The 26961-nt window shown below is 46.0% G+C and overlaps 1 protein-coding gene and 1 long non-coding RNA gene across 5 annotated transcripts; both read right to left on the reverse strand.

Annotated features, from left to right (window-relative positions):
* Positions 1–5712: 5712 nt before the first annotated feature.
* Positions 5713–10445, reverse strand: LOC114197308 (uncharacterized). The gene is made up of 3 exons (XR_003606883.2): positions 10197–10445; positions 9600–9647; positions 5713–6546 (listed from the first exon to the last, which is right to left on the reverse strand). It is a non-coding gene; the product is annotated as an uncharacterized LOC114197308 (long non-coding RNA).
* Positions 10446–13256: 2811 nt separating this feature from the next.
* Positions 13257–25438, reverse strand: SMIM20 (small integral membrane protein 20). 4 transcript variants are annotated; one of them, XM_088021233.1, is made up of 4 exons: positions 25252–25438; positions 24532–24578; positions 15260–15316; positions 13257–14444 (listed from the first exon to the last, which is right to left on the reverse strand). In XM_088021233.1, the coding sequence occupies exons 1-3, from the start codon at positions 25358–25360 to the stop codon at positions 15299–15301; spliced, it is 174 nt and encodes a 57-aa protein (XP_087877359.1). In that variant the 5' UTR covers positions 25361–25438; the 3' UTR covers positions 13257–14444; positions 15260–15298. The 4 variants fall into 4 exon arrangements, with proteins under 4 accessions (XP_087877359.1, XP_027944085.1, XP_027944076.1 ...); XM_088021232.1 differs by having other exon boundaries at positions 14388–14475; XM_028088284.2 differs by lacking the exon at positions 24532–24578 and having other exon boundaries at positions 13257–14475.
* Between the last annotated feature and the right edge of the window lie 1523 nt (positions 25439–26961).

Genomic DNA, 26961 nt, shown 5'->3' on the forward strand with positions numbered 1-26961 from the left:
GTAAATTTCCCTTCTACCCTGGCTTCATGTTTCTCTTCTTAAAAAAGCAACCACGGCTTCGCATCCTTTCAGATTTATTCCCCTGTCCCCCTTTAGTTTTGACCCGAATCGTAGTATTCTAAGCCCATTATTCTGTCTCTTGCTTTACCCTAATGGTATATCCTGGAGATGCTACCTACCCATGTAGGTAAATGGGCTTCCCTTTGTCCTCTTTCCCCTGGAGAGAATATATTTATGAACTGACATAAAAAGGACCATAGAGAGCCTGTGGCCTGACACCCACCCTCAGAATGACCAGCTTTAGAAAATCACCACCACTTCTCCCTCCCACTGTTTATTATATTTTTAATTTCAAACAGAACTAGGGAGGCTAGTACAAGGAGCCCCGTATACCCAGCACCCAAATGCAATCATTATCAAGATTCTGCAACATTGACTTTATCTTTATCCTTTTAAACTTGCTCTTTGTTTTTTTGTTCTTGGCTGATGTATTCTGAAGCCAACCCCGGGCATCAGGTAGTTTTTCACACACCTACCCTCTTCACTGTGCAACTCTGAAACATGTCCACGCCATGTCATACAATGACAAGTTCGTGCCTGCGCCTAGCAAAATTAACAGTAATTCTCTGATATTGTTTTATGCCCAGTCTAGAAGCAAATTTTCCCAATTGTTGCAAAAGTGTCCCTTTTATAGTTGGTTTGTTCAAGAAGAGAAGATCCATTTATTATGTTTGGTTGTTATGTCTCTTCATTCTCCCTTTTTTTTTTTTTTAAGATTTTATTTATTTGAGAGAGAGACAAAAAGCACGAGCAGGGGAAGGGGCAGAGGGAGAGGGAGAAGCGGATTCTCTGCAGAGCAGGGAGCCCAAGGTGGGGCTCGAACCCAGGACCCTGGGACCATGACCTGAGCCGAAGGCAGACGCTTGACTGACTGAGCCACCCAGGCGCCCCTCTTCATTCTCTTTTAATCTTGAATACTCCTACCTCCATCTTTATCTCCCACTGCTAACTGTCAGAAATTGGATCAGTAGTCCTGTAAAATGACCTACTTTCTGGATTTGTCTCTTTGCTCTTTGTGGTCTCATGGAAGTCGTTTTGCTTGTTCCCCGGTTTGTCCCTCATCCCTGTAAATGAAAGTTGGCTCCAGGGACACAGTTGGCGTCCGGGGCAGGAACACCTCCAGGGTAGTCCAGGTTGCCTTTTGCAACACTTCAGAAAACACATGACGTCCTACTTTCTGTGGCTCTCAGATGGATCATTGTTCAGGTAGCGCAGCCTGATCCCCCCACGGTCAAGTCCCCCATCAGTCTCTCATCTAAGGAGTTCATCCATTGGTGATCAATGTCCGAATCAATTATTTCCCTAGAAGTTACAAAATGATGATTCTCTCATTCTCTCCTTCCTTGCACATGTGTCAGGCTGCGTTCTTCTGCCTCTTGTTAAGAAGCCAGAGAACCCCTCTTATCCACAAGTCTTGCTCTGAATGACTTGTGGCTGTTTCTAAAACTCACATTCACACCTACAAGATCTCATTTCTCAAATGTGGAAAAAATTCCGAAAACTTGGCCTTCAACTCAGAAAGCAAGTCTGAGAGGGGAATTCTAAAAATTATTTTCCCAGGGTGGCATTGCTAGTATAATTACATGGCTGTCCAAGGTACCTGATCATTTGGGTTTATAGCTTCTGAAAGTTCTGCTGAAATCAGAAATCAATCACATTGTTTACCAGCACACCCACACTCACACCTACCCCTCCACACCCACGGATATTGCAAAACTAGATCAAGAATTAAATCCTAATGCAGGATTTCCTGTGTGCAATAATCTTTCAGAAACCTATGTTCCTGGTTCCTGCCCTGGAGCACCCACTTTGAAAGAGGCCAGGTCAGGGTGGTGACATAACCACCTGCTAAGAGTTCTGAGAAGATGTTGGTCGGGAACAAGACACCCCCTGAAGTTCAAAAAGGAACCTAAGAACGAGGCTTTGAGGAAATTCATATTTCCTCTTGCTCATAACCTTTCCTAGGTTTGTCAGAGAACGTTCTCGGGTCTTCCTTTCGTACCTGCTCTCACATGGATGAGAGTAATTGTCCAAGGATCACCTTTGGCTGAAAGGGAACAGATTTCAGAATGTCCCTGCTGTGGTTGGCCTCCCTTCTGTTTGTCTACTTGACACTTCTTTGCTCATCTCTCAAGCTGCTTGCTTGGGATTAGCCCAACTGAAGGGAAAGTGTCATTTTATTTTTACCTGGGTTTAAAAAAATCAATCTCCAAAACAAATCAATTCCAAAACCAATAAAATCAGAGATTGTGAGAGCTGGAAAGGGATGCGGGGACATCTAGGCCATTGGACTCAGAACTTTTGAGCTAAAAGGCATCTTAGAGAGTTTGAAATCAATTCTCGGTTTATAGCTGTGGGACACTGAGGCCCAGAGGCTTGGAGCGACTTGCCCAGGATCCCGTAGCAAAGTTGAAACCTGAAACCAGGTCTCCCCACTAGATGGTGAGGTCCCCTTTCCCACATCTCACACGTGAGGAGAAAGGGGTCTGGAGGGGATCATGTCATTTGTCCAAGGTCAAAGAGTTAGGGAGGCACTAGGAGCCTGCTCTCTGCCAGGTACTGTGCTAGGCATGTAATTACACCATACTGCTTCCGGAATGAGTAAATGTGTCCTTAGTACCATTCTTCATGTGCCATGCAGCTGTTTCCCACAGAGAAGCTCATTAGATGTAAATATTCAGCATTTTGTCATTGCAGCTTATTTATCTTCTAATGGGTAAAATGCACTCGCTGTGCTTTTTAAGGAAAATTTTGCCTCTATAAAAATATCCTCCAGATGAAACAATAATCCTAGATTCTCCAAAGCATGCCATTTCCTTCCTGGGGTTAGTAGGAGTGTGGAACTGGGAGTCTAGAGGCCTAAGTTCTAGACCTGGCCCTTTGCCCCCAGCCGAGTGACCTTGGCCAAAGTCCCCAGATGCCTCCTATGTAAAGCAAGGAAGTTGGATTAGTTTAGTGGTTCCCAACTCTGTTTACACCAAAAGCCTCTGCTTAGAAAGATTCCTTCAAACACTGTGCTCTTGATGAATGAGTAAGTTGTCTCTCCACTTTGTAAAAGTTACTCTTAGATCCATAACTATAATAGCTTTTGGTCAGAATAATATACCATAAGAAGGAGAGATGACTCCAGCCCCTAATAATGCATGTTAACATTTAGTCTGCATGGTTTTGTCATTGGTAAATGGATGATTTCTTTCAGGCTCTCAGAATATTGAGAGCAGTTCTGAGATCTCCATTCCTACCTTGATGGAACATTGCTAACCCATTCCAAGAAGTCTTGCAATCCACTTGGCTAAAAGCTTTAGACAATCCTCTGGTTCTAAAATTCTTAAGGGGGTAAATCCTACCACCTTCCTCAGGGGTAAATATTTGAAGTTTTATCTACTGGTCGATACAAAAGCTTGTTTTTAAGAATGTGGCTGGCAACCATAATACTTCAAACTGGGAGACTGGCTTAGTCTACATTCTTTTTTTTTTTTTAATTTTATTTATTTATTTGACAGAGAGAGAGCAAGAGAGGGAACACAAGCAGGGGGGAGTGGGAGAGGGAGAAGCAGGCCTCCCACAGAGCAGGGAGCCTGATGCGGGGCTCGATCCTAGGACCCTGGGACCATGACCTGAGCGAAGGCAGCTGCTTAATGACTAAGCCACCCAGGCGCCCCCTTAGTCTACATTCCTTTTGACTGAAGGCAAGCCCTGAAACAAGGATTTAGGGTCATGCCACCTATTTGGGAGGTGATGTGAGAAGGGGAAAGGGGGACGGGGCGGGGAAAGGAAGCCAGGTAAAGGGTACCAGTGAGTGGACTGGTGCTGTGCACAACTAAAGTCAGTCCCATGGAGAGGCAAGAAAGTGGGGTTCCTCCCCACCAACTCCCACCCCCTGCTGGTTGGGGACTTCTCCTTGGAGTGAATTCCCTGGCAATTTTGACTCCTCCCAAGAGCGCGCAGTCGGAGACCCAGGATGCATCTGCTTTGGGGGAACTATCTGTTGATGACCTCTAGGGTAATGGAGGGGATGCCAGTGGGGCACCAAGAGCTTTTCTGCAGACACTAAACCAAAAGCATCTCACTGTTGAAAGTCATAACAAATCACCATCCATTCATTCAACAAGTATTGGTTGTTAGGCACTGTTCTAGGTGCTTGGACACATCCGTGAACAAAAGGGACATGGAGTCCAATAGGAGAAGGAAACACATAATATATGCAAGAGATACACGAATTACACATAGTGTGACAGAATAATATTCACAATAAATGTGTAAACTGTACAGTGTTGGAGGAGGGTAGAGGGGACTGGGGGTGCCAAGTTCTGTGAGGAAAGGTTATAGTTTTAAATGGGGAGATGGGGGGAGCCTCTTGAGAAAAGATTTAAAGGAGGTGATAGGAGGAGCCATGGAGAAATATGGCGGGAGAGAACTCAAGGCCAAGAGAACAAACTCCTTGAGGTGGGAATATGAGCAGGTCTGATGCATTCCTGGAGTAGTGAGTAGTGCCTGGAGCAGAGAGAATAGGAGAGAAAGTAGGAGGACATGAGGTCAGAGGTCAGAGGTGGTAGAGGTCAGAACGTGGCTTTGGCTTTTATTGCGAGGCCAACAAGAGACATTTCTGAGAGAAAGAGGGACAGACAGGATCTGCTTGCATTCTGACGGGATCACTCTGACTAGTGAGTGTGCGGAGAACAAGTGGCGTGTATCCGTTCCTTGTACCACAGAACAAATAGCCACAAAACCACTCTATTACCAACAGCTTAAAACAGTGTAAGTTTATTGTGTCAGTTTCCTGGGTCAGTAGTCCAGGTATGGGTCAGCTGGGTCTTCTGCTTAGGGTCCCACCAGGCTGAAAGCAAGGTGTCCTTCGGGGTTATGATCTCATCGGAAGCCCTGGGTCCTCTCCCAGGCTCACTGGTTGTTGGCAGAGTTCGTATCCTTGTGGCCACAGAACCAAGATCCCATTTTCCTGCCAGTTGTGGGCTGGCAAAGACTCTTGGCCTGGAGGCCACTCTCAAGTCCTCACCATGTGAGTCCTTCCACAGACAGTTAGCAGACACGGCTGTTTGCTCCTTCAAGGTCAGAAGGGGAATCTCCCTTACACTTCAAATCTATTCCTTTGGGAAGGTCTCAGTCCCTCTAAAGAGCTATTAGGTAAGGCCCAACCAAGATATCCTTGAACATCAACAGGCATGCCATCCACCGTATCTTCACGTCCTGCTCACACTCAGGAGGGGAGTACACAGGGCCATCTTAGGATCTGCACACCACAGGGGACAAAGATAGAAGCTGACAGTTCTGTTAGGAGGCTGTCATCAGCATCCAGGCAAGGGCAGATGGTGGCTTAAACACTGATTATAACAGTAGAGAGGATGAGAAGGTTTCAGAGTCTGGAGGTGTTTGGAGAGGGTTTCCTGTCAGGTTGACTGTTAGGGATGAAGGAAAAGAGAGGAGGCAAGGATGATGCCAAGGGTTTTAACCCGAGCTGAAGGTGGGAGTTGCCATCTGCTGGTGATAAAATCACCATCCAAGGGAGTCACGCCACTCTATGCCACATGCATGGTGTAAACCCCTAAGAAGCCAAAGGGAAAGTAAAGGTCAAGGAAGCCTGGGGCGGGGGGGGGGGGGGCGCAGGATGGGGACACAGTTTAAATAGGTCTGGAAATTACTGTGGTGTTAGTTAGGTGACGGGGAAGAGGGTGTTCCCCAGGGAGCTGAGGAGGGCAGAGGGATGGGGAGGGGCAGGGAGGCACTAGCGGCATTCTGAGGGGCATGAGTAGATCAGCAGGCTAGAATGGAGGGTCGTGTGGATGAGCAGTATGGGAAGGTAGGCAGGGGTGAACCTTGGAGGAAGTTCAGCCTCAAGGTAAGGCCATGATCCTACACGATAAAGAAATTTAGTTTGAGAGAAGTATATTCACAAGAGATGATGTAACGACACTCGGCAGACGTTTACTGTGGAGCCACTGCATGAGTTTGCCACAGATTGGTGGCTTCAACAACCAAAATGGATTTCCTCACAGTTCAGGACCCTAGAAGTCCGAGATCAAGCTTATGAGCAGGCCTGGCTTCTTCTGAGGCCTCTCTCCTCAGCTTGTAGATGGCGAATTCTTCCTGTGTCTCCAGCCTTCCCTCCCTGTGAGTCAGTGTCTTTATCTCCACTACTTCTAAGGACACCAGTCACACTGGATTAGGAGCCACCCTGATGTCCTCGTTTTATCTTAATCATCTCTCTCAGACCCACCCGGTCTCCAAATACAGTCACCTTCTGAGGTGTTGGGGGTTAAAACTTCAACATACGGATTCTGAGGGGACACGATTCAGCCCACACCACCTACTATGTTTATGTAATTGTGTTCGGCATTTTAGACACTGGAGAGCCAACTACCCTTCTTTGTCTTCCCTTTCCTTGGCTGGAAACACTCCAGGAGGCCAGGGCTGGCGGGACAGGCTGTGCCAAGTTCACTGATGTTCATGGTGATCATTCTCTCTTCATCACTGAAAGCCACGGTGTTTGGCAAGAGCCGGTACGAAGTTCATGGAGAGCCCAAATGAACCGACGAGTCATGTGTTTGGTGAGCAAAAAACAAAAAACAAGAGTGACCCTTTTGGGATTTCCAATCCTCTGCCTAACTCATTCCCCAAAGCCACAGACCAACGTTCAAAAGGCAGGGGCCAGCAGAAACTGAGTCCTGCTCTCTTGATTACAAAAACCAACTTTGGGCTCGGGTATTTTATATCTGTAATGTGAGTCCACATTGAGTGGGAGCACAAATTAAAAATAGCCATTTTAGAAGCCATTTAGAAGGCAGATTCTGCTTACTCCGCAAGATAAATCACCAGAGCTGCCATCTTCCTAGTAATCACAAAACCAGACTTCAGTTATATTTTTTTCTAAACACAATTGTCTTCATTTGAGCTTCTCAGAGAGTGTGTGCCCCTCTGGGTTTTCACTCAACTTAGCAAGGGCAGCCGGCCGCATGCCCCTTACAGATGTTTACCCAATATTCCAGCATCACATTTACAAGGCTGAAGTGGCTCCAATGTATTCAGGGTGCATATACTTAGCAGAAAAGTTCAGAAGCTGGCAACTCACATTTGCCCAAATTGATTCCACATCTGCCTTAAGTGAACCACTCTCTCTGATATAAGCATACTTGTTTGTTGTTGTTTTTTTTCCTCCCCTCACAAGTCAGTGTATGTGATTAGAGCTTGAAAATAAAGGGGCTGTTTTAGAAAAGAAGCAAAACAAGTTAAAGGTCAGCCTGGCATTCAGAATACTGCTGCCAGTTACCGTTCCTTCTTTAAAGGAAACTGAGTTAACTTTGCTAAGTTATAAGGCATTTCAACCTTAGCTCATTTGCTCACACTGCACAATCCTTTAGTGTGAAAATCTTGTTATAGTAAAAGTCTCCACCAACAGAAAAATCAGGAAACCTCATCTATCCGGAACCACGCAGAAACAAAAAGTGAATACCAAAAAAAATCCTCCGGGCAGCCAAAATGTCACAAAGCCCTTGCAATTCATCCATACCAGAGCCTCCAAATCCACATTAAAGGCTTTTACTTTCAAAATTGATGCCAGATTCCAAAATTTTGGCTAACTGTTTTCCAATCTCACTGCGGCCTAGAAGCAACAAATCTGAGATGAAGCCAGAGCCTGCTCCTTACAGCTGTGAGGCAGGGCAGAGATAAGAAACACAGAAAGCCAGAAAGCTCACAAGCACAGCAGGTACACGCCTGACCCATCCTGGCAGCCCCTCAGGCACATCTGTACAATAAGTCCAAGTCATAAAGACTGGCTGAACTGTGTTGAACAGCCTTTATATAAGGTGGAAATGACATGTGAAACACATTTCGGAAAAGTAAAATTAAAATATAAAATCGAGGGGCGCAGGGTGGTTAAGCATCGGACTCTTGTTTTCGACTCAGGGCACAATCTCAGGGTCATGAGACAGAGCCCCGCATCAGGTTGCATGCTGAGTGTGGAGCCTGCTTAAGATTCTTCCTCTCCCTCCCTCTCCCTCTGCTCCTCCCTCTCTCTCTCTCTCTCAAAAACAAAAAACAAAAAATAAAACAAAACAAAAAAACCCATAACTCTTTAAAATATAAAATTGAGATGCCCTAGTCAAAACTCTTTTGGTTGCATTTGACAAAAACCCAATTTTAAATACTGCAAAAAGGGAACTTACTAATAACAGTATTTATTAATCCAGACATATCCTTGCTTCACACACAAATGGATCCAGGAGGTGGAAACAACAGCATCAGGACCTGGCTTCTATCTCCTGTTGTTTCCTCCTCCAATGGTTTTAGTCTCAGACCAACTCTAACCCCCTGGTGGCAAGATGGCTGCCAACACCTCTAAATGTGAAGAAGACACCCTCCTCCAGTCTGACCACACAAGCCAACAGGCAAGATTAACTCCAGCTAGATCTGATGAGCCTGGTTTGGGTCACATGCCCAGCCCAGAACCAATCCCAGGGGCCAGGAGTTTGCTCAGCCTTCTGATTGGCCAAACGTGGACCATGTGCCTACTCCTGAAGTGCAGGGTAAAGTCAGCTTCACCCAAAGCAGGGAGCTAGAATGGGTGGAATGAGCCAACAGGGAGTAGGGGTGGGGGGTGAGGTGAAGTGTTCCAGTGAGAGAGTGAGGTGCTGGGTAAAGGGAGCAGTTAACCTGTAACTGTCTAGGAGATCCAGCGTGCCTCTTCCTTGAGGCTCTGGGTATAATACTTTTTCCATTCACAAATGATTGTGGCCTAGGACTTTCGTATTTGGAAAAATGATCACGATGATATAAACTGATCATGACTCTACAGTTTTCAATTACACCACTGAATTTCTTTTTGTACCACTTCAGTTTGGTTTTTCTGTCACTTACAACCAAAAGGGTCTGGACAAAGCATCCTTTTTTTTTTTTTTTTTTGCATTTTATTTTAATTACGTATGGTCACACAGAGAACCCCAGGAAGAGGAGAGGGCCGCAGAGTGTTCCCCAACTCCCGTGAGGAGTAGCGACCCCTCCTTTCTCCCCAGGGGGTGTTCAGAGGATCAGGGTTTGGGAAACACCACTTAGCAGAGCGAAAGGCACCCTGCTGCTTCCCATCAAGCTGGGAGAGCCTCAGGGAGGGTAAGCTAGCTGCCACTGCCCCGGAAGGCCTTCTCCAGGGAAGCCGACAGCCAAGTTCATGCCCCTCTTCAGGCGCATATTCCGTGGGATGCGCGGGCCGGCTCCCCAGGGGCTCCCCCACCATCTCACACACATGGGTAGCCAGTGAGCTGTGCATTTCCCTACCGACAGGCAGACTCAACTGCAGAAGGCCTCAGGCACCGAGCAGGAAAGGTCTGGGAGAGTGAACTCCCCTGTGCACGGAGTCCCGCCAGGGGCTAAGACCAGGGCGTTCTCATCGGTTCTCGGCATCAGAACAGAGAAGCCTCGGGCGGGCAGGGAGCTCTCAGCTTGCTGAGCACATCGGACTTGCCCACCGTGGAGTGGTGTGGACCTGAGAACATCAGATTTACCCTCCAGTTCAGTGCTTTTCAACCTACCCGGGGCGAAGCTCAGCTTCTGTTTCTGAGTACCAATCCATCGCGAACCTGTAAAATACAGTAAGATTACTTTCATCAAAAATTTTTTAAAAAGCAAAAAATACAAAATGCAAGCCCATTACTTTCAATCGGATTCAAAAGATTAAAAACTCGTCTGTCACACTGCCATTAACCTTTGTAAGTGCTTATTCTTTGTATCTGTACTTAACTCCCGTGGACAGAGAACAGGGTTGCCCTGCTCCGACCACCACGGTGATTAGCCCTGCTCTGGGGCAAGCTCCTGGCTTTGTTTTAACGTTTTCAGACCACTTCCTGCTTCTAATGCTTCACGTTTATCAATTAAGTAGAACTTACCAGCTTGACATTCCGGGTGTCCCCACACAGTCCGAATCTGCCATTCCCTTCATTTGGTCCTCCCTCATTCTTTCAACTGATCACTCAGTCCATCCAAACCCTAATGAGCGCCTGCTCTGGGCCAAGCCCAGGCCAGTGACACACAGGGCAGGCAAAGTCCATGGTTCGGTTGTCTCCCCACACACACCTGCACCCAGGCCCAACCAGCTTTCCAAGACGGGCTTAGTTTTGCTGAGTCCGCACCTCTGTCACTCACTGCGTGTCTGAATCCCAGGCGTTCTTCATAGCTCTGCTGGAATGTCAGCTGCTCAGCCAGTGATAACAGCTCTCATTAATCTGGCCTCTGCTGGCCCAGGAATTTGCTGGGCACTTTATATACACTTTATATACTGAACAGCAGGGTTCTCTGCAAAGTTTCCTGATTCCACTTCTTATTCTTCTAAATCAGATTCAACTTCTTTTCCTTCTAGAGCCAATCTCTGCACCTTTAAAAAAAAAAAAAACCTTAAGTATGATGTACATTTAGAAAAGAATGTGAATTTATACAGCTCAGGGAAGTAGCCAAAAACTCGATACACCTATGGAACCTGCACCCAGATCAAAAAAATCAAACCTATCAGCACCGTGAAGATGGCCTGTATCACTTCCCGGTTACTAACCCTCCCCCTTCCCAAGAGTAGCCGCCGTCCTGACTTGTAACTGTATGGCTTAATTTACCGTTTTTATTCATCTAAATGGAATCTAAAAGTATTATTGCAGCTGGCTTCGTTTATTCAGCACTATTTGTGGGATTCATTGTAGTGTTCATTCTCATTGCTGTATCGTATCCCATCATGTGAATATTTCACAGCTTATTTATCCATTGTACTGTGGACGAGCATTTGGCTGCTGTGAACATTCTGGTACATGGCTAATGGTGAATCTACAAGTGCATTTCTGCTGCAACTTCATTTTAGTAAGAGCAATAACAAATCCCGTATCTTCCTCCCCTGGTCATCTCCCTTAATGTGGACATGACGGAACACAGTTCACTACAAGCGACTGTTGGAACTGATGCAACCAGATACACAATTCTCAAGAGATCTGACTAAACCCAAGAAAAACAATTAGACTCAGTGTGGTCTAGGGACCTTTTGTGGTATCTGAGACCTTTTCAGGAGGTCTACATGATCAAAACTATTTTTATAATACCACTAAAGCTTTTTTTTTTGTTTCAGAGGTAGAATTCAGTGATTCGTCAGTTGCATACAGCACCCAGTACTCATGACATCACATGCCCTCCTTAATGCCCATCACCCAGTTACCCCATCCCCCAACCCACCTCCCCTCCAGCAACCCTGAGTTTGTTCCCTGTAGTTAAGAGTCTCTTATGGTTTGTCTCCGTTTTCATCTTGTTTTATTTCTCTCCTTCCCCTATGTTCATCTGTTTTCTTAAATTCCACATGAGTGAAATCATATGGTATTTGGGTTTCTCAGACTTATTTCGCTTAGCATAATACCTTTTATTTCCTACGTTTTATTTCCATCTATGTTGTTATAAGTGGCAAGATTTCATTCTTTTTGATGGCTGAGTAATATTCTGGTGTGCGTATCGACACACACACACACACACACACACACACACACACACACACACATCTTTATCCATTCATCTGTCGATGGACATCTGGACTCTTTCCACAGTTTGGCTCTTGTGGACATTGCTGCTATAAACATTGGGGTGCATGTGCCCCTTTTAATCACTATGTTCCTATCCTTTGGATAAATACTTAGTAGTGCAGTTGCTGAGTCATACTGGTTCTATTTTTAACTTTCTGAGGAACCTCCAAACTGTTTTCCAGAGTGGCTGCACCAGTCTGCATTCCCACCAACAGTGTAGGAGGGTTCCCCTTGCCTTTTTTTTTTTTAAAAGATGTATTTATTCATTTGAGAGAGATGGGGAAGGGCAGAGAGAGAATCCCCAACCAGACTCCCTGAGCGCAGAGCCAGACACCAGGGCTCCATCCCAGGACCCTGAGATCATGACCTGAGCCGAAACCAAGAGCTGGTTGCTTAACCGACTGCACCACCCAAGCACCTCAGCTTTTTTGCCTTTTTTCCTCTCATCTTTTTTTTTTTAAAGGTTTTATTTATTTATTCATGAGAGACAGAGGGAGAGAGAGAGAGAGAGAGAGAAGCAGAGGGAGAAGCAGGCTCCCAAGGAGCAGGGAACCCGATGCAGGACTTGATCCCAGGACCCTGGGATCATGACCTGAGCCAAAGGCAGACGCTTAACCATCTGAGCCACCCAGGCGCCCTCCTCTCATCGTCTTATGAGTGTGCACAGAGGAATTTTCCAGAGGCCATGACATGTGATATAGCAACAGACTGAATGCAGAAACAGATATTAGAATCTAGCTGTGAAGAGAATCTATTATGCCAGGCATCAAAGAAATTTGTAAATTATCTTTGATCTTGGAAAACAAATTTTTCACACAAAAATGTCATATTACTCTACATGGGTTTGTTACTGATCTTAATAAACATTTTAAAATTTTGTTTTAATTTCTAATATAGTACCTACAGGTATAACCCACTTTGGGGTCCTCAAAAAATTTTAAGAGTGGTAAAAGAGTCCTGAGATCAAAAGTGGGGGAACCACTGATCGAGAGAAAGATTTCCCGAAAAGGATGTTGTTGGTCACTAGCCCAGAAGATAGTCCACGAAAAATATTTTGTGATCAAATACATTTGAGAAATGGTAAGCCTCTCTTGGAAATCATCAAATTAGAAGCAAATAAGCCGAGTTTGCTTTAACTCTGTGTTTCCTAATTGTATCTGACCAAGATCCCCTCTTCCAAGGGCTTTCGTTATCATCCCGGAAGCACACTTGGGCACCTCATGGATGAACTCCAAGGCCTTCAGTCATTCCCAAGAGGAGCATCTCTTACAACCTGGCTTTTGTCAAGCGTGGGCAGCAGAGTCTGATGTGACACTTCTGACAGCATGAAGACTGATCCTTTTATAAATATCAAGGCAGCTGAGCAGGACAGAGAGTTCCTTTATCTCTACAAAGAGGTGTACCAAGGGCAGGGTCAAAGCAAGACAAAGATCCCACTGAAGAGAGAAAACGGAGTCTGTTCCATCTGCCGAACAGGCAGTCGAGGTCCCAGAGTTCTTGACGACATCTTCCAGAGCAGATGGTACACGCGCTTGCCCCCGTCATAAAGAAATCTCAATAAAGTGCCCACAGAATGCCAGACTTTAAGTTACACAACTTCTTGGTGCCCCCTCCAAGGAAAATAGTGGCCAGATATACCCTGAATGAGTCAACTTCTTTTATTGGGTTACTAACCGTAAGTCAATTAAATGTTAGGGAATGTCTACCAAAAAATGATGCCTTTGGTTTTGGAACCATCAGTCTGAGTTCTTTTTGACAGTAATTACATAACTGTTGTCAGTTGTCTGGTAAGCAAATTCCCAGTTCACAATAATAAAATTATGTTATCAGGCAGCTCATCTAAAGAGAACCCATAGTACTGTGCAAGGCACTCTGGGAAATCTAAAAATGAAAAAGAGGTGTTTCTTCAAAAACATATAATCTAGTAAGGGGCCAGACAGAGCACCAGAGAAAGAAAGAAAGAATTTCCACACTCGTCTCTGCAGCAGCTGGTGAGGTAGCTGGTACTGCAACCAATAAATATCTGTCTCAACAAATCTGCTATTTACCTTTAAAATGTTTACTTGTACACAAACTGAGAAACACCACATAGTTGAGTATCTCGTCAAATATAATCTAGTCAAATACCGCTTCTTAGTGTGACTTAATGAGTTTATATAGGATTTCAAAAAAAACCTACACCATAGTGAATTAAAAATAGATCATTTTAATACACATATTTTCACTTCTGTTAATTCAGCGCTGATTTCTATTATGCATGCATAGCCACTTGGTTGAACTTGCTTCCTATTTACTTATTTTCCAACATGCAGCAACCTTCGACAAGATGGCTAAGCTGAACTGGTTATTCTTAAAGAGTACAATGTACCCTGTCCTCAGAGTTTTATCAACTTTAATGTTTCCAAAGAGCCCGATGAGGCTGCTCCGCACGCTGGCTTTTCACTGAAATTTCCCATTTGGAGGGTGGCAAGACAGACTAGGCTCTTCCCACGTCTCCTGGCCGCATGCATTCACATCACAGCTTGGTTGGGGAAGCAGGAGGGGCTGAATAATAAGTAGACCCTCCTCCAAACACAGCTGGGTGAGAGAGCTTCATTTTTAGAAAGTAAAGCGAATCATGAAAACCTCCCTAATGGTGTGATTTGCTCCAGGGTTCTTTTGATACTTAAGAAGGGAAATATTAATCCTTGTGCACGGTACTCTTATTTTCAGCTTTATAGAGTTTTCTTCTCCAGCCATCCTTCTGTAGTGAGGCAATTTATTGTACTTGTGGCAGAATGGAAAGCACGAAGATGTCTTTCATAATCGAGGTGGTGATAGTCTTCTCATTTCCTGCCAAATGGATCAGACCACACTTTTAACCCTATAGAAAGAAACATGAATCAAAACAGGATTCGCTTTTTAAACTTCCTACCACTTCCCTCAACTGCAAACAAGCAAAATGACATCAGAATTGAGTTGTGCAATTTCCAGGTAGTTCGAGACAGTGCGGGCAAGCTGCCAGAAGTCTGAGATGCTACAGCTGGGCAGCCATGGCCACCATGAGAGACTTAAATGGCTCAGAAATTGCCCCACAACAGGAAGCTATGTATCTGGCCTAGTCAAAACATTAATTAATTAATTAATTAATTAATTAAAAAAAGAATGGTGCCATAGATTACAAGAGTTTTGGTTAAAAAACTGGATACCTCTCCTTCTCACCCAACTGGGATCATCTAAAAGTAACTAACCATTCAGCCACAAAGGGAACTTTTGAGCTTCTGTAATAAAGCAGAATCCCGCATCAATTAAAATAGCTCACAAGTAAACAGCCTTTTTCCTAAGAGGGCAGGGTTTAAATAGGTGCTTGGTAAATCGGTCTGCAGAACAGCTATGGACCCTTGATATTCAATCGCACACTTGTTATATTTTTATGCCGATTTTATCAAATGCACAAGAGGAACGGACAAACTTGCCCCAAATATTCTGGGGTGAAATGTTAAAATGAAGTCTTGGGGTGGCTCCTATGAAATGGCAACTTCTGAATGATGAATGGCACAATCACCAGCTAGCCTCCACACTCAAAAGATTTCTTTCACTGCAGGGCAAGCACGCGCACCCCACACAACAGCACAAATGCAATTCTGTTTTGAATTTTAAAAGTTCACCTGGTGGCTGCACATCTTCTTGAATAATACCAGCTCGATTTACGGCTTGCTCCTTCTCTGAAAAACACAACAGAAAAATTGCTCTTTACAAAGGTGGGGGGTGGGCCGTGGTGGAAGAAATCTTTTCTCTTTACGTGGGCCAATGACATGGGACAATTCGGAAACAATATATACAGGACGCCAATATTCAAAGCTTTTAGGTTATGGAAGTTAGATCCTACAGAGCAAAAAAGATTGGGCATTTTCAATAAAACCAAAGAAAGCCGTACTTCAAAAGAAAAGCTCCCGACTCACATCTTTTCTCGGTGATCTCAGCATTTTGGAAAGGCAACAAAACAACGGAAAAAGAACAATTTTGAAAGAGCTGGTGGGTGTGATATTATGAGGGGAAGGCTGCTGAATTGAAGGAACAAGTACAATTAACAAGAAAACGATGTAGTTTCTATGTCTCAAATGTGCCCCGCTGAAGGACTAGACCCAGAGCTAAATATGCTATGTTTTTGATAGGAAATAGAGCAGAAAATTAATCTTTGGGTGGGTGGCTTTGGTTTGGATAATTGAAGCTTCCCTAATTGATTGCAGGTGCTGTGCCAATTAGTAAGCGCGTTCCAACTACAGCAGCTCGGCCCATCTCTTTGGAGATGTCCAACAGGCAAGGGCCAAGGGAAATTGGGCATTTTATGTCTGTGGGCTTCAAGCGTTCTGACACATCTTTCTAAGTGGTTTAGAATAAGCCCAAGGTCTGTGAAAACAAAGACTTATTATTTTAAGTATCTTGACAAACAAATGGCGGCTTTTCGGGGGAAAGACTTGGAGCCAAAGGATGTTTACTACTAAATTATAGTAATTAAAGGTTGTAATCAGACCTTTGTCTTAATCAGGCTGACAGTGTTTCTTGAAATCCACATTTAGCTCTTACTTAATATTAAGGCCATTTCCTTTATTCTGGCCTCTGGATTCTCATAAAGTTACAAGAAGCATAAAGGTACAAGAAACAGAGATTTGCCAAATTGAATATTCATTGAACTTGCTTCTCCCGTGATGTGACAGAAAGTCAATCCTAAGTGACCTACCTGATAGTTTTATCAATGCTAAGTTTTGCTTTGGCAAATAAAACACTGGGCAATAGGGATTATGTGAATCTTGATATCTAATTCTAAGACAGAGGGAAGACATAGCATAATGAAGCCCATTACAGACAATGGCCTGATGGTTTCCCTGGGCCTCTCTGAAAAGTAGTAGCAGGCAAGCAATAACCAAGACCCTTGGGACCAAGATATGCCAAAAGGCTTCTTCCATCTAGAGTGGATAATGGAGCTCTCGGATGTCGGATTTTCTAAAATAACTCCAACACAAAAGGTGATCTCATTTCCTAAGACATTAAACTCCTGTAGGATTGAGCCCTACCATACTGTCAACATGTAAGGTCGCAAAGGACGGACGTGTCTCAAATATGCTCTCAGAAAATGCCAACCAGGTATAAGACTGCAGGGCCATCCATGGTGACAGGAACAAAAAGAGATACGATTTTCCATGCCTAGAAGGTCCATTTGCCAGTATTACGGAAGAGGTGAGGTTTTTTTTTTTTTTTTAAAGATTTTATTTATTTATTTTAGAGAGAGGGAGCACGCACACACGCAGGCGGGGTGAGAAGCAGCAGGAGAAGGGCAAGCAGACTCTGCACTGAGCGTGGAGCCCGATGCGGGGCTCCGTCCCACGACCCTGAGACCATGACCTCAGCCGAAATCAAGAGTCAGATGCTTAACCAACTGAGCCACCCAGGCGCCCCTGGAAGAGGTGAGTTTTTTAAAAAAATAATCAGTTGCCAGAAAGCTTTCTAGCCATAGATTTAAGAAAATCGGACAGCCTGGTGTATTGAACACATTCTCCAAGAGACGGTGGGTACTGCGAAGACGCTGGCAGACTGCCAAGCACCAAAGGAAGTTGGCTTTTGATAGCAAGGCCAGAATGTCTAATTGTATCCTAACCTCGTACAGTGCAATAGAGAGCCAAGTGAAGAGGAAGGACTCCCTGTCTTCACACTTTCTTGCTAATTGCTAATGAGGTTCGAGAAAAGCTCAGGATTTATTTAAAATAGACCATAATCTCTTTATAATCCTTGTCCTTATGCAACCACCTCATTTGTGTGTGGTTTTTTTTTTTTTTTTTTTTGGCTTGGACAGGCAATTTAAACCGATTTGCTGAACTAGTTCCTATCAAGTGATAACCAGTATTAGCATCCTATCTACATCCCCTGGTTCTTTAATCCATTAATGTTTTCTAAGTACTCTAAAGCCAAAGCAGTCTTATATAAATTCATGATACGACACAAAGGCACTCTAAAATTTGTGAATGTGGAATATGCCCAAAGGAAAACAAACCGGTCCCTCAGGATTTAGCAGTATGTCTTGCTGAAGTTGACAGTAAGTTTCTATTTTACTCTCATTAGAGAAACAGCAAGTGTGTATACACCTCAGGAAAAGGACAACGCTGAAGTCAGAGGTTTAACTATGTGAACAAGTTAGGATAAGCTAATTACGGACTTTTCAGTAGTGAGCATGTTTCTATCAGGAGTGAAATGATTAAGATGCAAACACGCAATACTGGGCCTGGAGCTTCGTGATGCCGGTTAGAAAAAGTCCCCATTCCAGTGTCTCAGCAAGCCCGACTCTGCCCCCTGGTGCTAAGGCAGTGGTGTGATTTGTAGTTTTAACAGGATTGTTATCTCTAGTCAGAGGGCCAAAGTTATTATTAAAACTGGTAATGCCCGTGGGCGGGCTGATTCTCCGATTGTAGTGACAGAATCCACCTAATAATTTGTAAGTCTCTGAAAATGAAAACATATCTTTAGACTAAATGTCCATGCTGTCAAACAGCTCTACTGCGTGACTTGTTACTTGGACACCCACAACCACGCAGCAAAGACAGTGTTCCCCAGCGCCCACTGACAGCAGACCGCCTGAGTGTGCCGAGTGGGGGGCCAGCAACTAGAAACCGAAGAGCAGGTGCCGAAGGTCAGGACCCAGCGCCCTGCCCAGTGAGATGGCCTCAGGACCCCTCCCCACCATCTCTTCTTGGCAACAGTTAAAAATACAAGCAACTCTGAAGCTGAATTAACTGGACACATGGCAACATATGATGGACTGTGTATGAGATAATAGCATTGTGTCAATATTACATTTCCTGGCCTGGATAACTGCACTGTGGTTATGTAAGAGAATGCCCTTGTTCCTAGGAAATCCATGCTGAAGTGTGTGGGAAGAAAGCTCGCAGTGTCCTGAACTTGCTCTCAAATGGTCCAACAGAACAAAAGAAACAATTATACGTATATGTAATTATATATGCATATGTATATGTATGTGTATGTATGCATGTAGCATGTTGGGGGGAGCAAATGCGGCAAAATGTTCTCTGGTAAATCTAGGTGACAAATGGGGATTTATCATACTATTCTTAGGTCTTTTCTGTTGGTTGGGATTATTTTTTTAATAACTGAAATACACAAAAGCAAAACAAGTTTTTAGGAAGCCCTTATACTTCCTGGTGACTGTTCCGTGATGATTACCTCGAAGCACCTTTTTTAAAACAGCAAATAAAAAAATTAAGAACTACTTTTTCAGTGTTCGCATTCTGCGGCTGTTGCCTAGCCATGTACTCCGTCTGTCTATGGGGTCATCGAGGACGGGATGTGCCCCGGTGCCCTGCTGAACCAGCAGCAGATGGGACCAAACGGCCGTGGTGGCAAGTGTGAACCAGTGGCTGAGGGGGACCAAAAGGCCACTGGAGGCACCGACTCCTCCCAACACTAGAAACACTTTTGCTTCCTCATCAGAGTCTGGCTGAACCCAGGGAGCTCCATAATGCCGGATAGAAAGTAAGACTTAATCTTTCCCTGTGCTGTACCGGACTCTCCAGTGAAAGAAACAAAAAGCATATTCTAGCCCCTGGCATGGGATAGGGAGAATGCCCTTCCAAGGTAAGAAGTATTTCTGGGTCAAGCGATTTCTCACAACCCTGTTCCGACTCTGTACAGCAGACTTCCAGCGAGGGGCGGGGCGGGGGGGGCAGAAAGTGCAGCAGTAAGAGAAGGCGACCACGTGGGATGGGGACTGAGGTCTCCTCACAGCAATCCCGCAATCCTGCGCAGTCCTTCCCTTCACTAGTAAACACTCTGTGCTGTCTTAAAGGCACGTGAAACAGGGCATCGATAGCAGACAAGGTCGGGGAGTTAGGCTCTCGTGTCCACCCAGCCATTAATGTGCTCAGTGACTCTGGACAAGGCACCTAAGTGAGGGGACTGAAGGAGCATGGGTTTTCTGGCAAAACTCTTAAGACTTTATGCTTCTGTGCAACTAAAGTTAAAAATGAACAGGATCCCCGAAAATGATCCTATTCTGTCTCATCTCACAGGCTGGTATAAAATACAGGGTTTTCTTAAAAGGCCATGTTCAGGACCACAGTCTAGTTCTAGGACACAAAGCCAGACTAGGCTCTGAGCTACAGCAGCTGTCCTCGCCCCGAAATGTGGGCTCATCCAACAAACCACGCGGTACCAGCAGGATGAAAGCTAAAAAGCATCATCTGGGATTCCCTCCAGGAGCACAACAGAATCGTCCCCACATTTCCGGTTTGGGCTCGCTGACCACCAACGCCAACGCCGTCTCCCCAGGGCTCATCTCGGGACTGAAGTGTCACATGGAGAACCGACCTTGTCATCCCTGTAACTTAGGAAAGTCTGGCTGAGTTAGTGGAAGAGCTGAAGATCACACTGAATGTCAACGGGAAATCCAGTAAGGCAGTCTTGTCAGAGCGGCTTGCCTGCTTTTAAGGTATGGGCGATCTCCTTGAGTTTATTTTATCTGAGCAGCCTTCCCCTTCTCGCCTGCTGCCTCAAGGCTCATTCTGGCAGAGACACTGTAACAGAGCTATCCCCACACTCCCTGTGCCTGGGCTGGCCGGCATTAGTCAGGCTGGCCCCGCTGAAGGGCCAGCACCAGCCCGACACGGGAACGTGGGCTCCTCCCTGGCCAGCCACTGGCCCTTCTTAAGGACTGGATGTCTGGCCTACCTTGCCCTGCACTTCCAAGAACTGTGGCCTTCTCCTCGGTCTGCCCAGAGTCCTGGGGAATACAAATGTATGAAGGATGGTCGGGAGAGGAAGACCCAAGAGAGGCTGAGAAGGAGTGGCTGAAAGGCAGGAGCAAAAGAGCAAAGGCAAGATGACTGGCAGCGGGGGTGGTCACAGAAGCTCAGGGAAGATAGTGTTTCAAGAAGAGAGAGTCTGGCCGGGGGCTGTGCCTCTCACTCACAGATGACTCACTTCCTGTGTTACAATGGGAATGGAAGTCATCACCTGGAAGTGCCTACAACTTCCCAACATCGAACCTATTATTTAGCTGCCCTTCCTCCTGAGCCGGTGGAAGAGGTGTCCTGCCTTTGGTCCAAGGCTTTCCTGCATCTGATCTCAAGATCCCCTACCACCTGTCACTCTATGGATTATCTTCATCTTTCTTTTGTCCAGAGACTTCTTGGCTGTCCCATCTCTCCCTAAAACAGAACTTTCCCTAGACCCTCTGACCTGTTGCAAATATACTCTGTCACTCTCCTCTCCATACAAATACCTTTAAGGAGCCAACTCCGTGGAGCAGCCTGTTCTCTGTCCACCACCAAACTACTGAAAGCATTCTTAACAAGGTTAACTCTGACCTTCACCTTCTTTTTTATAAATCTGATTATTTTCACTTATCTGTCTCCAAGAAGCCCAACCCTGCTGACCATACCCCTTTTCTTTCTTTTTTTTTTTTTAAGATTTTTATTTATTTATTTGAGAGAAAGAGAATGAAGAGAAAGAGAGCACGAGGGGAAGAGGGTGACAGGGAGAAGCAGACTCCCCACCGAGCAGGGAGCTGGATGCGGGACTCGATCCTGGGACTCCAGGATCATGACCTGAGCCGAATGCAGTCGCTTAACCACCTGAGCCACCCAGGAGCCCACCATACCCCTTTTCATCAGGAGTTGTTTTCATGGGACTTGAGACTGCAGCCTCTTCTGGTTTTGACCCTCTTGCTCTGGCCGCTTCTTCTCCGTCTCCTTTGACGGCTCCCTTTCTTCTGACCGCTTGCTCTTCCAATACAGTGTTCACCAGTGTCCTGTCTTAGGCCAGCTTGTCTCTTGCAGTTTCCCAGTGCTGCCTGGGAGCCCTTTCCTCCCATCCTGTGCTGATCCAGCGCCCTATCCCTAGCTCTAGCTCAGGCCCAGCACCTCAGCTCCAGACTAGCACGTCCTGCTGCCTGTAAGCAATCTCCACGAGCACATCCAGATACCTAAAACACAATACATCCAAAATTGAACTAGCTCATCCTCCTCACTCCCAAAACCAATTCCTTCTTGTGTTTCTTAGTAAATGACCAGCAGCACCATCTCTTCTGCTGCCAGAGCCCGGAAATTGTCATTCTCCTTGAATGAATGAAGAAAATGAATGAAGAAAACGGACAGTAGAAAGAAGTAAGATGTAGGGCTCGGTGAGTAAAGACCGTGGGCAAAGAGAAACAATCAGCGACTGCACAAAACCTTGCCGGTACTAGGTGACTGGGGAGGAATAAACATAAGGCGGCGTGTGTGGTACAAGGACCAAGGCAGTCTCCTCAGGTCTTAGTATATTTTCTGGGAGGATAAAGATACTGACTAACTTTAAACAGTAATCACGAAAGAATAAAAATAAGAGTGTAAAACTTTCAAAAGAAGAGAGGAGAAAAAGAAAGAAAGCTTGAAGTTGCAGAAAAGGAGAAAAAAAAGGAGTTACAGAAATAGAATAAAGAGAAAACACAAAGTAAGAGGCAAATAAATGTATCAGTAAACATACATGAAAATGAGCTCAATCCAACAATTAAATTATCAGATTGGGTTAAAAAAACTCAGTGTAGGCTGGTTATGAGACTTAAAGACAGATGCCAAGGGGCACCTGGGTGGCTCAGTCGGTTAAGCATCTGACTCTCGATTTCGACTCAGGTCATGATCTCAGGGTTGTGAGATCGAGCCCTGAGTCGGGCCCCCACTCTGTGGGGAGTCTGCTTGTCTCCCTCTCCCTCTGTCCCTCCCCCAGCTCTCTCTCTCTCTCAAATAAATAAATCTTTAAATAAATGAATAAAAGACAGGCGCCAAATATAAGAGGATAGATATAGCAGGAAAATACTAAACAAAACAATGCTGGGAACTCTAATGCTGATAAAATAGAGCTAGGGAGGAAGAGAAGGGGTAAAGAGGACCCTTCATACAATGATAATTGGGAAAAAAAAAAATCTCCAGAATATTCTCTATCGTGTGCACCTAATAATATGTCCTAAAGATACCTAAGTAACAGAATTAAGAAGCTTGGTCTGGAATCGACACACACAGAACTCTGTACCCAACGATGACATATACTCACTTTAAGCACAGAAGGAACATTTCCCTAATTGACCTATACTAAGCCACAAAGGAAATCTTGACCAATATCAAAGAATCAAAATCATATAGTCTTCATTCTTTAACCACAAATGCAAATAAGGTAGAAATCAGCAACAAAAGAACAACCATAAAGAGCACTGTGGCCACTGCATAGAGAATGACTAATGGGACCTGGCGGAAGCAGGGAGACCAGCTCAGAGTCCAAGCAGCGGGTGAGGGAAGTGGGCTGGATGACGGTGGGGCCAGTGAGATGGACAGAATGCTCTTACCATCTTGTGTAGTTACGTACACCCAGCACCTAGCGCGGTACCAGGTACACAGCCATTGCTAAAATCCGGGTTATAAAACATGCAAAAGAAGCTAAATAAATACTAGTTCAAGTGCTGAAGTGAACCGCAGCTCCAACCTCCCAACAGACAGGCCAGGTTTCCATGGCTCAAACACCAATACCTCACCTGCCAGGACCCCAGTCTACTGCCAGGTCAGCCAGCCCTGCTTAAATCTCTTTGTCTCACACCCCCGTCCTACGGCTTCTTATTTTTTAAACAGTTTTATGGGATGCCTAATATAAAACTATATTGTTTCCACACCTGTTATCTCACTTAATACATCCTAAAACCTATAAATTGAGTCCTGCAAACGCCACTGCTATAGATGAAGAAACAGGCTGGGCTCTAGGAGATTAAGTAACTCACCTTAAGATACTTATCTAGTAGGGATTTAGACCCTCACCTGCCCTGCTCCCCCTTCACAGCCCCTCAGAGACAGTATGGGGCCGTGGTGTAGTGACAGCGTGCACTGGTCCAAATCCCAGATCTGACTCACTGGCTATGGGTCCTTGTAGAAGTCATTTAACTGTTCCATACCTCAGTCTGTCTACACATAAAATGGGGGTGATGATCACACAGCAGCTACAAAAAATGGTTATAAAAACTACATGGGTTAATATATTAAGTGCTCGAGATACATGGCACAAGTCCACACTTTCATCATCTGATCTAGATGAGCATGTCTCAACCTCGGCACCATGCATATCCTGGGCCGGATAATTCTTTGTCATAGGGGGCTGTCCTGTGCACTGCGGGTTTAGAGGCATCCCCGGCCTCTATCTACTAGATGCCAGTAGCACCCTCACACCACCCCACTCCACCCCCAGTTGTGACAAGCAAAAATGTCTCCAGATAGAACCAAATGTCCCCTGGGGGACAAAAATCATCCCCATTGGAGAGACACTGCTCTAGTCTTCATAATGGAAACTTTTCCAGCAGGATCCAAAGCAGAGCCCCCGTCCCAAGTTCAATTCTAGATGCCCTAATAAGACAGCCTGGGGCACGGATCCAGTCAGGATGATGGAACCAGATTGTGCAGGGCTTCACACCATCCTCTGTTTACCCCGACTCGTGGCGCACGGACATAGGCTGGAAGACAGAATGCACAGAGGCCATTTTAATCCTGGATGATGAAAGAAGCTACCAGGAAATGTGAGTGTGTACTTAAAACCCTCTGCCTCCAGAAACCAAATGTTGTAGCATTTGTAACAGGCAGAGCATTTACACAGAGCTTTTGCCTTCGAATCGTCAAGCTTTCAGCCTCTGCTAATATTCTCCAGGGGGCAGGGCTGGCCCTCTTCCATCTTCAAGATGATTCAGGTTTCCTGGAGAACAAAATGAGCCTCTGATGCCTAATGTTTTCTCTCTGACAGATGGTTTCAGACGTATCAAAGTGCTAATCCTTGCTGAGGTATAGGTCTCAAGGAAGGAGAGTTTGGCTTTTAGAATGACAGAACTTGAATGATTAAGGAGGAAAATTACTCCCAGGATATTCACCATTGTCATGTGAGCAACCCGCTTAAAATGAAGGAAGACGGCAGAATCTGAAAAAAGATGAGGAAAAACTCAAAAACCCAGGTTAACAGTTTAGGTTTGAAACATTTCCACCCAAAGCTGTCCCAGGGAGTGGAAATGAAGTGCAATAAAAACACCTTCAGGCTCAGGAGGATTAGGGCTCCATCTGCCTCCCTCCAGTATCACCATTCCCAGCTTCCATGTGTGGGAGAAGCCCTGCAGACATAGGCCAGGGTTGGAATATTTGCCTTGCAACTTACTAGCTGTGTGACCTTGGGCCTGTTACACAGTCTGAGCCTCAGTTTTCCCGCCGGTGAAATGCGCATTTAATACCTACCTCAAAGGGAGATCCAATGTATGCCTGACACAGTAAGCGTTCCGCGAATGCTACCTGTGAGCATGACCTAGTATTTAGTGTCAACCTACTATGTGCCAACTGCTTTCGTTACCACCTGTGAGTCTCAATGAAGACTAAACCGTCTTATTTTACCGATTACAAACAGCTATTGATGGATGAGGATGCTGAGTACGAGAGACTGCGTCACACTTGTCCACGGTCACAAAGCACACATCAGGATTCGAACCCGGGCCTGCCTGACTCCCAAGCCAAGCTCTTTCCACGGCCCCACGAGCAGGTGCAGGGCGGAGGGGAGGGGGGTGTTACTGAGACCAGGCCACCGCGCGGGGTCACAGGTCACTCACGGTACTCGTCCAGCCGCATTAGGGGCCGGAAATAGATAGGGTAGAAGGCGGCGCCGATCAGGGAGATGAAGCCGCCGAAGATGAGCACGGTGCGCAGGTTCCGGGACATGGCGCCGGGCACCGGGCTGCCCTGACCCGCTGCGAGGCCCGCACGCTGCGAGTCCCAGTTCGCGCCGCGGGGCCGTGACCCCGCTCGGAAGAGGCGGAGCGGCTTTCGCTTCCGGGCCTTGGAGGCGGGGCTAGGCGGCGGGGCGGGGCGAGATAGGGCCGGGCGGGGGTCAGGGACGGAGCTAGGGGTAGGTGGAGCCGGGCCGGGCGGGGCCTCCGTGTCGCGCGGTGCTTCCCCAGCGCTCCCTCCCTGGGGGTTGCGCCTGCCCCGCGCCGGCGGCGCGGTAAAAGGAGCTGGTGCGTCGCTGGGTTCTGCCGGCCCCTCTTCTGGCTCCTGCCGTGCCGGCAGCCCGGCTCCCCCTCGGTGCACCATTCTCCTGACCTCTTTTATCACCCCCCTCCTTTATCAGCCACGCTTTCTCATTCTCCCCACCCCTTATTTGATTTTAGTGACTTTCTACCTCGAGCTGCGTGCCCTCTATGACTCGCTGATTTAATCCTCATAATGTTTTACAGGTCAGGGAACCCCGGCTTGGCCGCGCGGCTTTGGACAAGTCATTATGGGACTATCTGCCATGCCCCAAACACCAGGCAAAGTGCGACGAGGGACACCAAGATGAATACGACGTGACCCTTGCTCTCTGGGATCCTGCCACGTGGATGAAGAGACAGGACATCTACAAAAAAGGATAACTAATGACCCAGCGCAGCCTGTTGCCAATGAGTGATAGGGTCCTGCGGGCTGCAGAAGTTTGGTGGAGAAAGACAGATGGCTGTAGGGTGAGGCAGGGCTCCTCCGAGGCTTGCAGGAGCTTCTTGGGGTGAGAACAGAGGACTTCCCAGCAGAGAGGGGAGCTGTGAAGCATGCTTTCTGTCACGTGTTCTAAAACCCCAGGTGTGGTGCCTGTCATTTTAGCAACTCAGTGTCCACTTATCTTTCTGTTAATAGCCCCAGAATATCTTTTGGCAAACCACTCCTCTCCCATTCTCAATCCATGAGATAAACTGGGCTTCTCCTCTGCGCGCCCCCACCAAGTGATTTTTTTTTTTTTTCCAGCTCTGAGAGTTAAGCATATAACCAAGACTGATCAAGCTCCCACACCACAGGTATTGACTGGGACGGATCATCCAGCGTAGCTGCATCCTTCTGGCTACATGACCCACGTTGAGCCAATCATAGTCTCTCCCAGCTGCTGGAAATCTGGGTGTGAACTTGAGGGGATTAGATGCTGGAGCCACTGGGCACCACCATTTAGAGACTGAGAATGAGGACAGTACAGCAGAAGGAAGCTAAGAAGTGGAGAGAAGTCAGTTGCTGACATTACATTTGAGCTCCTGGGGCCAGCTGTTCCTGGAAAGGATCTGCCCTTGGATTTCTCAGCTCCTCTTCACTGAAGCCTGTTTGAGTTGTTTTTTCTGTTTGTTTGTTTGTTTGTTTTTACAGCAGGAGTTCCAGATGAAGTCACCACGAGTGTGATTTCATTTGCTTAACAATTCCACGAACTGCAAGTCAAGGATCACCCTATTTTATAGACCAGGTCACTGAGATCCAGTGACCTTTCCTAGGGTCACACACCATTAGCTGAGCCAGGACCAGGCTTT

Source organism: Eumetopias jubatus, unplaced genomic scaffold, assembly GCF_037043125.1.
Source record: "Eumetopias jubatus isolate StellerSeaLion01/CBP00866 unplaced genomic scaffold, mEumJub1_p1.0 scaffold_2, whole genome shotgun sequence".
Classification (NCBI taxonomy): Eukaryota; Metazoa; Chordata; class Mammalia; order Carnivora; family Otariidae; genus Eumetopias; species Eumetopias jubatus.

What these genes read in the sequence shown, in the direction of transcription:
- SMIM20 (XM_028088275.2), bottom strand. Translation starts at nt 25,360, where the DNA reads ATGTCCCGGAACCTGCGCACCGTGCTCATCTTCGGCGGCTTCATCTCC. An exon ending in AATGCGGCTGGACGAGTACC is followed by an intron (nt 15,317 to 25,251) that starts GTGAGTGACCTG and finishes TGTGTTTTTCAG; the next exon opens with AGAAGGAGCAAGCCGTAAAT. An exon ending in AGAAGATGTGCAGCCACCAG is followed by an intron (nt 14,445 to 15,259) that starts GTGAACTTTTAA and finishes TCCATTTGGCAG; the next exon opens with GAAATGAGAAGACTATCACC.